The sequence below is a fragment of the Colobus angolensis genome, unplaced genomic scaffold, assembly GCF_000951035.1.
Source record: "Colobus angolensis palliatus isolate OR3802 unplaced genomic scaffold, Cang.pa_1.0 Scaffold115, whole genome shotgun sequence".
In the NCBI taxonomy this organism is placed as follows: domain Eukaryota; kingdom Metazoa; phylum Chordata; class Mammalia; order Primates; family Cercopithecidae; genus Colobus; species Colobus angolensis.
In genome coordinates, this window is record NW_012112586.1 from 2,597,155 (window position 1) to 2,610,562 (window position 13,408).

The window sequence follows — 13,408 nt, forward strand, 5'->3', positions numbered from 1 at the left end:
AAAAAAAAAAAAAAAAAAATCTCTAATGCATCTTTACTGATGTCTTTTTTTGCTCAGAAACCTTCAGTGCTGACTGGTGCCCTCTGTAAAAGCCCTAAAGTCAGGCGGGCCTGCACACTCCTGCCCGGGCAGCCTATAGTCAGCCTCCTCCCACGCCGGTCACTTCAGCCCACTGTCCTGCTGCTCTGTGCTGCAGACCCTTCTCCTGCCTGGAATGGAAACCACCAGTCTCTCCACTCCCAGGTCAGACGTCCCCTCCTGCGGGACAGCTGCAGTACAGTCTCTCCACTCCCAGGTCAGACGTCCCCTCCTGCGGGACAGCCACAGCAGCCGCCTCTCCTCCTGGCTGTCCGTGGCGTTTTGTGAAACCTGTGTCGTCTGTTGTTAGTTTCTGCCTGGCGTTGGCGCTTCCTGGGTTTGTCTTCTCTTTTTTTTTTTATTTTTTAACTGAGTTGTTAGATCCCTGGCGATCTTCTTAGCCTCCTTGGATGACACGAGCCTTCACACACGTACTCAGTAGGTATTACTGGTGCGTGACCTCTCACCTCTGGACATCACTCAGTCTCTGATCTGGTTCTGAAAAGCCGGGCTGCATCTGATGACCATAGCTGAGCATGGAAAGAAGACTTAGCATGCTCTGGTGTGCAGTGGGTACTCGGGGCAGCCTGCGTGTGCTCAACTGCGGGGGTGCCAGGAAGAGAATGGCATCTCTGAAAGCTTTCATTCTTGGCCATGTTGTCTATGGTGGAAACATTTGCCTTTTCCCCGGCTGATGCGTGTGAGAGTGAGTGAGAGAGGCAAATGCAGGACTCTGTAAAACGGCAACAGGGCTCCAGAGACGGGGTGGGGGCCTTCCTGTCTCAGCAACTTCTGGCCAAAGGAGAGGGAAGCCCCCTTCAGGTCACTTCAGCCACTGGCAGACGTGAGTGTGCAGCATGGAACAGACATCCTGCCACCCTCCCTGGGCTCTGGGGCAGCCAGGCATGAAAGCAGAGGCTGCTGTGACGCCCTGGGGCGGCCTTAGGTCTCAGCACCGCCCTGGAGTGTTGGCCCCTGCTCTGCCAGCCTCCCTCCATGTCAGGAGGCCAGCCCCTGCCTCCATCCCCCTCTGCTTGCAGCCTTGAGTTAGAAGCCAGGCCAGGGCAGCCGGCTCAGCAGCACTGAAGTGGTGGCTGTGATTATTTGGGCATCTTGGGGAGACAGCTGATAGCACCAGAGAAAAGCACACACACAGGAGACTTTGTTGAGATCATCGTTATGTCTCCGTTTTCCTTTCCCAGGTCTACGTGTTAGCAGTGGATTTAGGCAGCAGTTTCATTCATTGGTATAGACCAGCAAGTCTCAAACTTGTGTCACCTGGAGGGTTTGCTAACTCAGCTTGCTGGGCCACTGCCCCCACCTCAGTTTCTGAGTAGGTCCAGGGTGGGGCCCGGGGATTTGTGTTTCTACTAAGGTCCCGCCTGATATTTATGAAAGCTGCTGTCTAGGAACCCACTTTGAGAACCACTGGTATAAGTGGTAGTTTTTCTTACAGAAAAATAGTGAATATTTACTAAGAATACTGTTTCACTTAAATTCATTGGATATCATTTATGTTGGATGTTATAGCTCAGATGCTGTATTTTATTTATTTTAAATTTTTATAGAAATAAAAGAAGAGCTTGAAGATCTGAACAAAGAAATCAAGAAAACTGCAAATAAAATTCGAGCCAAGTTAAAGGGTAAGTTTGAAGTTTTATGTTTAATTGGGAGTGTGGGTTTTTGTTATTTTATTCTTTATTGGTTTTTGTTATTTTACATTTTTAAAAATTAAAATTGTGACTGCTTTAAAATAAATTATTTGTATGTAATTCAGAGTACTAATTCATATTGAAAAAGGTTATGTGTTTGCTTATAAACTGTTACTGTTACATTTTTTATGACATTTCAGGCTAAGTTGCAGATGTTTGGGAGGGTGAATTGCTAAGCTCTTCTTGAATGGACCCTTTAATTGCTCATTTCTTTCAAACTCAGTGGAATTTATTTGATGATGTTTGGCATTCACTTTAGCAGCAGTAGTTTTTTTGGGAGGCTGATAGCTTTTACCTGGGACTTAAACAGAGGTTGCTTTTTCTTGATTTGGTAGAAGAACACATTGTATTTGATTTTTGCAGAATGGCATCAAGATCAAAAACAGTCTCTGTGCAGATGATAAAATACTTTTATTACGGCAGGTTTCAGATGTGTGCAGAAGCAGAGGGAGGCGACCACAAGCCAACCCCCCAGCTCCACACTTCTCCATGAGCTCCCACCCTGACCCGCTCCCAGAGTATTCTGAAGCCCACCCCAGGCATGTGAGATTTCATCAGTGTGTATTTCAAAAACAGAAGCTTCCCCAACGGCACAACCACAATCATATCTAAACCCAAATTCATTATAATTACTTAATAGTACAAAATATCCAGGCAGAGGTTCTATTTCCCCAGTGGTCTTATGATTTTTTTTTTTTTTAAACAGTTAGCTTGAATTGAGTCCCAAGTAAGGACCAAGCCCTGGCTTTTAAAAATGAGAGTCTCCCTTCATCGTTTTTCTCTCTGGCACTTTTTCCTTTGGTTGGTGAAACCAGGTCATTTGTCCTACAGAGTCTGCCACGCTGCAGATTTTGCTGATTTTACCCCTGCAGCACGTTTAATAGGTTCTGCCGTCCTCTGAGTTTGCTGTAGGTTGGTAGTTAAATTCTCCAAGCTTTATCTGATTCAGGTGTTTTTTGTGGCTTTTTAAAATGTAAAGATGCAGCATCTGATTACAGATTTTATGTCCTCATGGTTATGTTGAGATGTTAATGGTGATATTAACATTTTTTCTTGGCTCTAAGTAAGTTCAGTAAAATTTTAAATAAGATATAACATTCTTTTCTATTCTGCGATATTGTCAAAAATGGATGATTGTTTCCAAGATCCATAATTCATTAGAAGTTGCAAGCAGTAATATCCTGAATTTTTTTTTTTTTTTTTTTTTTTGAGACGGAGTCTCTGTCACCTAGATTGGAGTGCAATGGCATGATCTTGGCTCACTGCAACCTCCACCTCCCGGGCTCAAGTGACTCTTCTGCTTCAGCCTCCTGAGTAGCTGGGACTGCAGGTGCCCTCCACCACACCTGGCTAATTTTTGTATTTTTAGTAGAGACAGGGTTTTGCCATGCTGGCCAGGCTGGTCTCAAACTCCTGACCTCAAATGATCCGCCCGTCTCAGCCTCCCAAAGTGCTGGGATTACAAGCGTGAATATCCTGATTTTATTATTCCTTCTTTGTTTAGTTGCTGGAATAGTTATTTAAAAAGAAACCTTTCCCCTTCAACTCTTGAATTGGATAAAGTTTGGAGAATTTAACTATCAACCCACAGTAAATACAGAGGACAGCAGAGCCTGTTGAATGTGTTGCAGGGTGAAATCAGCAAAAGGTGCAGCGGGGCAGGTTCTGTGGGACAAATGACCTGGCTTCTCTAACCAAGGGAGCCAAAGCGCATTCTGGGTCACAGATCATGGAGGACAGAGAGGATCAGCGTTGGACTCTCTCTCTGGTATAACTTTCATAGGTCGGTTCCCTGGAGTCCTCCAGAGATGGCCAGGGAGAGTCTCTGTTGCTGCTTCTCGTCCATCGTCGTGAACACATGGATTTAAGCACCTCTGGTGTTTTCATTATTGCGTCTCCTCAACGCTCAGACGGTCTCTTTGGCTAGTAAGGTGGACTCTTGAGTCCTTTTGGTAGGTCCCTCATTGTCTTTGACAGCCTTTCCACTTTTTGCTGTGACAAAAGGACCCATGCTCATTTCACCCCTTTCCTGCCCTGGGCCTGGGATCAGCCATTTCCCCAGGGAGCCCCGCTGCTGTGTCTGAAGAATGTTATCTAGACACCGCGGTGGGCCTGCTGGGGAATGTACTGCTATACATGACGATGACCTGACCATTCTTTCCTAGGCTTTTGCAGTGGACTGGGCTAAGATTTTTTAAAAAGATAAAAGGAATCATGATTTGTTACTAAGACTCCAAATTAAGAATAAAGGGAGGACTAAAAATTTTTTTGAAAGGATTTTTACTTAATACGGGCAATATTATGTCTTTATCTCCTTTCAACTGTGCCCCAAATTCTGGTTCTCACTGACACTTACATAATTATTCACTTGCTATTCATAGTACACACGCAACAAACCCAAAATAATTATGCCAGCATCTACTGTCAAGAGTATGATTACTTAAAAGCTTATTTTTTATTTTTATTTTTTGTCATTCTTTTTGTCTGTAGGTATATCCTACTGGGCTATATAATCAGATTACTTTTTGTTGTTGTTATTGTTGTTTGACCTGGGGTCTTGCCGTGCTGGCCAGGCTGGAGTGCAGTGACTGTTCACTGGTGTGATCATAGTGCACTACAGCCTTGAACTCCTAGGCTCAGGTGATCCCCCCAGCAGTTGTGACTACAGGCACACGCCACTGTGTCCAGCTACAAATTACTGGGGTTTAAGCTTACTTTGGATAGTTTTTCCTCTGTGTGTTTATTTATTTTTTTGAGACAGAGTTTTGCTCTTGTCCCCTAGGCTGGAGTGCAATGGCACGATCTCGGCTCACTGTAACCTCCGCCTCCTGAGTTCAAGCAATTCTCCTGCCTCAGCTTCCCTAGTAGCTCTGATTACAGGCACCTGCCACCATGCCTGGCTAATTTTTGTATTTGTAGTGCAGACAGGGTTTTGCCATGTTGGCCACGCTGGTCTCAAACTCTTGACCTCAAGTGATCTGCCCGCCTTAGCCTCCCAAAGTGCTAGGATTACAGGCGTGAGCCACTGCACCCGGCTTCTCTGTGTGTTTATATCATTAACTTGACTTACTGTTAGGTTTGTTTTATTTTTTCCTTTTAAGTTTAGGGATTAATGTTTTTAAAATTTAATTTTGCATTATAGTTTTGTGACGTATTTATGTCATTCTGAAGTCAAATATGTAAAACATATTCAGAGTCTAACTTCTTTCTTTGTCCCCGCCTTGTTTCTCCTTTCCCTTTAGTGGTACCCAGCTTTAAAATTTGTTGATTATGTTTCCATTTTTATGGATGAGTAAATATGTATTTGTATATATGTGTGTATACATATATCTGTGTATCTGTGTATATATGTGTGCATATATGTATGTATACATGTGTATCTGTGTATATATGTGTGCATATATATATCTGTGTGTATCTGTGTATACATGTGTGCATATATGTGTATATATCTGTGTATCTGTGTATATATGTGTGCATATATGTATGTATACATGTGTATCTGTGTATATATGGGTGCATATATGTGTATATATCTGTATATATGTGTGCATATATGTGTATATATCTGTGTATCTATGTATATATGTGTGCATATATGTATATATACGTCTGTGTATCTGTGTATATATGTGCATATATGTGTATATATCTGTGTGTATCTGTGTATATATGTGTGCATATGTGTATATATGTATCTGTATATATGTGTGCATAATATGTGTATATATGTGTGTATCTGTGTATATACGTTTGCATATATGTGTATATATATCTGTGTGTATCTGTATATATGGGTACATATATGTACATATATCTGTATATATGTGTGCATATATGTGTATATATCTGTGTATCTGTGTATACATGTGCATATATGTATATATCTGTGTATATGTGTGCATATATGTGTATATATCTGTGTACATATGTGTGCATATATGTGTGTACATATATGTATATATACATCTGTGTATCTGTGTATATGTGCATATATGTGTGTATATCTGTGTGTATCTGTGTATATATGTGTGCATATATATATCTGTGTGTATTTGTGTATATATGTGTGCATATATGTCTGTGTATCTGTATATATGTGTGCATATATGTATATATATCTGTGTGTATCTGTATATGTGAGTGCATGTATGTGTATATATATATGTGTGTATCTGTGTATATATGTGTGCATATATGTGTATATATCTGTGTATCTGTGTACATATGTGTGCATATATGTATATATGTGTGTATCTGTACATATATGCACATATATGTGTATATGTATCTGTGTGTATCTGTACGTATGTGTGCATATATGTGTATATGTATCTGTGTGTATCTGTGTACATATGTGTGCATATATGTATATATATCTGTATGTATCTGTATATGTGTGCATTTGTGTATATATATCTCTGTGTATATATGTGTGCATATATGTGTATATATATCTGTATATATGTGTGTATATATATCTCTGTATATATGTGTGCATATATGTGTATATATATCTGTGTGTATCTACATATACATGCTTCTCAAGAGCAGTAACAATTTCCTCTTGATGGGGTTGGGTGCTGTGGCTCACACCTGTAATGCCAACACTTTGGGATGCCAAGGGAGGCGGACTCACTTGAGCTCATGAGTTCGAGACCAGCCTGGGCAACATGGCAAAATCCCGTCTGTACAAAAAATACAAAAATTAGCTGGATGTGGTGGCACACGCCTGTAATCCCAGCTACTCGGGAGGCTGAGGTGGGAGGATTGCTTGAGCCTGGGAGGCGGAGGTTGCAGTGAGCCGAGATTGTGTCCCTGCACTGCAGCCCGGGTGATACAGCCAGACCTTGTCTCAAAAAACAATTTCCTATTGAGGGTTGTCTCTTTAGTAGATCGCTTTAAAAGGTCACTTGTTCATTAGCTTTAGTTTTTTAAAGGTACTTCAAAGATAAGAAATAAAAGGAATTTGAAGTTAGGCTTGAAACATTTTCATTTTTAAATTTGGAAGGTAATTATTTCCTATTTGTTCCTAGCTATTGAACAAAGTTTTGATCAGGATGAGAGTGGGAACCGGACTTCAGTGGATCTTCGGATACGAAGAACCCAGGTTTGGTATCAGCCTCGTTTAGATTGAAGTAATGCCGCAGAATAAGTGTTGTTACTTTCTTCTTGCAGACTCCGAATAATTTCATCTTTACTGTCATGCTTATCCTCACAATATTTCTGCACAAAAATAATATAGTATTATAAAACAAAAGTATCCGAGACAGAGGTTTATTTTGTCAAAGCTGAGGACACACTTGGAAAAAAGAAATACAAATTAGGGTAGGATCTGTGGTTTGTGCCTTTCCCGAAGAGGGTTTTGAGGACTTTGATATTTAAAGGGGAAAGAGCAGGCAGGAGAGGAAGGAGGAAAGGGGGAAAAAAAAGAGAAAAAGCGGGGGTAGGCATCGAGGTGGCCACGCTGTTGTGAGGCTTTGGTCAGTGCTCACTGCGTTCACATTTCACATGTGGGAAGAGAGGAGCGGGGGTCAATTCTGCACTCCTCCCGTGCCTCCTGCCTGGGCCAATGGGAGCCTGAGTTGAGGGAGGAGCTATCCATGCATTTCTCGGGGTGGGCCGAGGGTGACTTGTAGTCTTGTCTTTGTCCTGTACCGGTGAAGATAAGCGGCTGACGGACATTGTCAGGGTGAGTTCAGTAGAACTCTGTTTTAGAGTTAGTTTTTGGGGGGATATGGATTCTGAAAGAGTTTGGGACCCACGAGGGATTTCCTTGTGAGCACTTTGTGCGGGAGGCCGCTGGGGAGGTGTGCGGCCTTCTGTCCCTGCAGCCATCTGTTTGGGAAGAGGAGGGAGGGCAGTGTTTTGCATGACTCAATTCCCAAGCTTAACTGTCCCTTTGGGATAGTGAGTGTGAGGTCCTGCGATTTTATTTTCCTTTCACAGTATTTATAGAACATCTCTTTATTGTGAAGAAAAACCTATTCAATCCATCAACAGAGTTCTATTCCGAAGAGCAGGGATTATCCCAATGATTTGAGTGTTTGTGGTCAGGCCGCCACGTTTCAGTGGTTTGTGGTGCAGCCCAGAGGAAGACAGAGCCCTGAGGCCTCGTGGGCACGAGGCGATGAAGCACGCGGACTCTGGGGTCCGCCTGCCTGGGTCCCAGCGGTGATCCATGTTTATTAGAAAAGCCTGTGACCTTGGGCTAATGACCTCAAAGTCATGGTTTTCTTTAAGAGGGATGTGACTGGCATAATAGGGCTCTTGTGAAAATTAGGTAAGATGATGCATGCAAAGTTATTTTTATTTATTTTTTTTTTTGAGACAGAGTCTTGCTCTGTCGCCCAGGCTGGAGTGCAGTGGCCGGATCTCAGCTCACTGCAAGCTCCGCCTCCCGGGTTTACGCCATTCTCCTGCCTCAGCCTCCCGAGTAGCTGGGACTACAGGCGCACTACAGGCGCCCGCCACCTCGCCCGGCTCATTTTTTTTGTATTTTTTTAGTAGAGACGGAGTTTCACTGTGTTAGCCAGGATGGTCTCGATCTCCTGACCTCGTGATCCGCCCGTCTCGGCCTCCCAAAGTGCTGGGATTACAGGCTTGAGCCACCGCGCCTGGCCGATGCATGCAAAGTTCTTAGCACAGATGCTATCATGGGGACTTTGCCACTGTCATTTTCCATTTGCAGGAACAGAATAACATGTAGTTTGAGTTTCCAAAATGCATGTCTTGCATGTCACTTTCAGTAGAAGGCATGGCCCTCAGATACGAATGTAGTTTTCCTGTGTTGTTAGCATTCGGTGCTGTCTCGGAAGTTTGTGGAAGCCATGGCGGAGTACAATGAGGCACAGACCCTGTTTCGGGAGCGGAGCAAGGGCCGCATCCAGCGGCAGCTGGAGATAAGTGAGTAATGGAGACTCCGTCTTTGTTAAAATCATGTTTTTCTCCCTTAGGGTCTCGCTTCAAATGACTTTAACTTCAGAAAAGGAATTCCATGTCTATTTTCACCAATACTGTAAAACCCAAAGACCACTTGTAGCTTCCTGTGCCATGAGTTGGGCAAACCTGTTCTTCAGGAAGTCCTGAGCGGTGAGGTTTACCTTGCTCATTGCCATTGCTTTTAGAGTTTCAGGGAGATTGGGAGAGTGCTCAGTCATTTCCTCTTTGAGTGTTTCTGTGTCCTCCGTCCCATCCTGCCCTGGTTCGGGGCCATCTTCGTGGCTCCCCACAGCTCTCCTTGTCTGTGAGTAGAGGCGGCAGCCCTACTGCCCCAGACTCTTTTCAAGGGTGTTTGTGGGGACCGTTGGCCATGGCAGTGGAGACGGCGCCTTCTTCGGGGACAGACAGGTCTGTTTCGGGGATAAAGGTTGGTCAGGTTTGCAGACTCCCCATTGTGAAAGATTGGGGTTCCCAAGCTCAGGTCCTTCAGACACACAGACCCACTGTGAGGACATCCCACTATGGCTGCTCTCCCTCTCCCCATGAGACTGGGGGCTGTGGACAGCTGCTCATGAGCCTCGGGTTGCCTGCTGTGCTGTGAGTAGGAAAGCCCTTTGTCCCTGACCTGGGGCCTCGGACCTTCTGCCGGCCTCCACGGAGTCCTGGCGGGCCAGCGTGTCAGCTCGCAGGTCAGATGAAGCCTCAGGCCCATCCTGGCTCCCAGCGCTGCACGTCCCCTCAGAGAATGTTGTCATACACCCGCCAGGCTGCAGGCTGCTTGACCTTGTCCCCCAGCTCAGCGAGGCTCCTCATGTTTTAGATGCTCTTTTCCAGTGTGTTTGGTTTTGGCCAGTTTCTCTTCCTTGTGTGATCTGCCTTTAACCTCCTCCAGTGTATGTTTCACCGGAGACCTGTGGTTTCTGTTGCTAGTTCTGCTGGGTGTTTTCCGTGTCTCCGGTGTTGCTCCCCACTGTACACCTGGGACGCGCGTGCAGTAACTTGTCACGTCTTTGTCTGCCAACTCCACTGTCCTGTCTGCTCTGGTTGGTTGATTTCCTTCCTTTCTGTGGCTTTTGTTTTCCTGCTTCTTTGCAAGCCTGGTAAATTTCGAGTGTGTGCCAGACATTGTGAATGTTACTTTGTTGGGTGGTGAGTATTTCTGTATTTTGAGTATTTTTGTAAATCTCCTTGGGCTTTGTTTTAGAATGTAGTTAAATCACATGAGCGTGGTTTATCCTTTGGGATCTTGTGTTTAGCGGGAGCAGAGCAGCTTTATTTGCAGGCCTGTTGTTCCTCACTCCTGACGCAAGACCCTTCTGAGTACCTGCTCTGATGGCCGCGAACCTCATGGCACCCTCATCTGCCTGGCAGCGTGTTCCCTCTGGCACGCCAGTCAGCCCTCCGGTGAGCATGCGGGGTCTGTGCAGCTCGCTGTCTGCGTCTCTCTCATCTCTCGTACTCCATCTTGCGAATCCGGCTGCCTTGGTCTCCCCTGAGCTCTGTGCCTTTGCCTTAGGACCTCCCCTGGGCTCCACCTGGGCCCTGTCTGCTCTGTGGCCTACAGGAGAATTCCACCTGAGGGCAGCGGCAGGCTCACCTGGCTTGTTTCCATCTGTTGGGAATCTGTGTGTGGCCTGAAGCTCAGGGTCTTGAAATCATTGTTTTGTAGATTTTGGTGGGTTTGTTGTTGTTATTTCAAGTGGCAGGGAAAAGACGGTCCCTGTTGCTCCATCCCGGCAGAAGTGCTCCATCATGATGTCGACGAGACTGCTTTTCCATGAAAAGTTTTTACAAACTGCTTTGACTTCAGGGATCTGTTGGTCCTTTTTAAAGTGAAAATCATCATTCCAGGCAGCTGGTTGCACGGTGAGGATTTGCGCTCTGGGACTCTGTGGTGAGCACTTTCTAGCACAGAGTCCCCCAGCCTGGCGTTGAAGGCCCCGCACCGTCTCTCCTGCAGGGCCATCCTGTCTTCACTCCCCGTGAATCCCGTGGCGTGATCAGATCACCTGTCTCTTCTCTCTTTCCCACATGATTCTGTCTTAGCCCACAGAATTTCATTTCCAGTTTCTGCTCTTGCAATCGTGCTCTGTCGAATGCGTACTGTTTGTGAAAGTGTCTTATAAGCAATGAAGTATCAGATACATGTTGGGAGTTTTTTTAGTAATTCCTTTAAGTCTGTTAAATTCTAAACCCTCCATGTGGCTATTCCGAAGTGAGCAGATCTATGCAAACTCACCCCTAAAGGCTGAGCGAGCAGAGAGGCCAAAGAAAGAGGCTAACAAATCCAGTTTCTCGGAAGGAAGCATTGAACAGGGACGTACGAACACAAGCCCCCGAGAGACAGAGACGGTGGATCCCCACAGCCTCCTGCCCTCCAGAAAGCGTTCTTTATAAAGCAGGCTTTCCGGTTAGAACCCGTGCAGCCGGCCCCGTCTTCAGACTTGCTTGACGAGACTTTTGACCACTGGTCAGGTTGGATGAGCATCTTGATGAGAGGTTGCCTGCGCCACAGGCATTGTCTTCAGACCTCGTTGCAGAACAGCTTGGCATGCGCGAGTCAAACATCGGTCGTCACGGCAGTTTTGCTTCAGGATGGCGTCACTCTGGCCACACAGCGGATGTCTTCCCGCGTGGTCTTCTCCAAATCCTTGCACCTAGAACCATTTTTTTCCCTTTCTTTCTTCCTTCAGTCAGCCCTGTCGTCAGGCAGGCTTCTTACCTTGTATCACAGGATATCTTTCCCTGTGCTGTATGCTTTATTTCTTCAGATGGCAAGTGAGTTTCTTCTTGTACCAGCGCATGTTAGACAGGTCCACAGTGCTTTCTCTGGAATGGTTGGGGCTGTATGTGTTTCAGAGTTGAGAACTGTTAAGATTTTAGGAAGATAGTACGATGTATAAGAGGTGTACTGTGTAATCCCCAGGTGGGGTCTAGGACTGCACCCTGTAATCAGGCACATTCACATAGCTCTCCAGAGCAAGGTGAGTATTCACAGTAAGTGGGATGAGTTAAGATTATAAATAGCCATGACTCAGTTGAGGTCAGATTTTGCCACTCATTGAATATTGACATCAAGCTTAAGAGAAAACCCAGGTTTCATCATGTTTTGGATTTCAGCATTCCGGATAAGGAATTAGGAATGTACGCTGCATTTCACATGCCATAACCCCAGGCTGTTTCTCAGAGTTAGCAGTTAGCCAGTGGGAAGAGCTTTGTGAACATGAAACATGAGCTGTAACTTTTAGGTTTTTTTTTTTTTTGAGAGTCTGACTCTGTCACCCAAGCTGGAGTGCAATGTTGTCATAACCACTTACTGTGGCCTCCAAGGGGCCCTCCCACCTTAGCCTCTGGAGCGGGACCACAGGAGCACACCACCATACCTGCTAATTTTATGTTTTGTAGAGATGAGGTTTTCACTGTGTTGCCCAAGCTGAAATTTCTAGTTTAATGATTATATTTTACATTATTTAAAACACTTTTCATGTTTTTAAAAAAGCAAAGCAAAACTGGGAGAATCTCCTCATTGAGCTATTTTGAATAGATTTTAAAATTTTATTTTATTTTATGTTTTGTAGAGATGGGGTCCTGCTATGTTGCCCAGGCTAGTCTCAAACTCCTAGCCTCAAGCAATCCTTCCACCTTGGTCTCCCAAAGCACTGGGATTATACATGTAAACCACCATGTTTGCCTTTAAATAGATTTTTAAATGATTGAGAACTACCTCCCAAAAAACAGTGTAAGTAAACAAATTTTGCAATTTACTAACTTTAAACTTTTTTCATTAAATGACATCTCAACAATTTTATTTAGAAGTAAATCTCTTAATATGTGAATGATATTTGGGGCATACAGTTAATTCAGTGGTTTTTGGTATATTTCCACACACAATCAATTTTAGAGCACTTTTATCACACCAAAAGGAAATTTCACACCCACCACCAGTCACTCTGCATTTCCTCTTCTCCTAGCCCAAGGCAACTGCATTCTACTTTTTAGCCCTGTACATTTTCCCATTTTGGATGTTTCATATAAATGGAATGATACACTATGTGTTCTTCTGTGACTGACTTCTTTCCTGTAACACAGTTTTTGCAAGGTTTCACCATGGGGTGGGTGGGGTGTGGTGGCTCACATGTGTACTAATCCCAACACGTTGGTTGGGAATCCAAGGTGGGAGGATTGCTTGAGGCCGGGAGTTCAAGACCAGCTTGACAACATAGCAAGACCCCATCTGTAAAAAAAAAACAAAAAAAAATTCAAAAATAAACTAGGCATGGGGTGTGTGCCTATAATCTCAGTCACTCGGGAGGCTGGTGCAGGAGGATTGCTTGAGCCTAGGAGGTCAAGGCAGCAGTGAGCTGAGATTACACCACTACCCTCCAGTCTGGGTGACAGAGTAAGACCCAGTACGGTGGCTCACACCTGTAATCCCAGCACTTTGGGAGGCTGAGGTGGGCAGATCACTTGAGGTCAGGAGATCGAGACCATCCTGGCCAAAATGGTGAAACCCCACCTGTACCAAAAAATACAAAAATGAGCCGGGCGTGCTGGCGCACCCATGTAGTCCCCGCCCCGGGCGTGGTGGCGCACCCATGTAGTCCCCGCCACTCAGGAGTCTGAGGCATGAGAATTGCTTGAACCCAGGAGGAAGAGGTTGCAGTGAGTTGTGATTG

The 13,408-nt window shown here is 44.9% G+C and overlaps 1 protein-coding gene across 1 annotated transcript in view; it reads left to right on the plus strand.

The window, feature by feature from the left end:
* Nucleotides 1-13,408, plus strand: part of STX2 (syntaxin 2) — a 38,468-nt gene that overhangs the window by 11,704 nt on the left and 13,356 nt on the right. Inside the window, exons 3-5 of the mRNA XM_011961427.1 lie at nucleotides 1,647-1,721; nucleotides 6,827-6,900; nucleotides 8,588-8,696. Of these exons, the coding sequence (XP_011816817.1) occupies nucleotides 1,647-1,721; nucleotides 6,827-6,900; nucleotides 8,588-8,696 (258 nt within the window). The remainder of the gene's footprint in view (nucleotides 1-1,646; nucleotides 1,722-6,826; nucleotides 6,901-8,587; nucleotides 8,697-13,408) is intronic.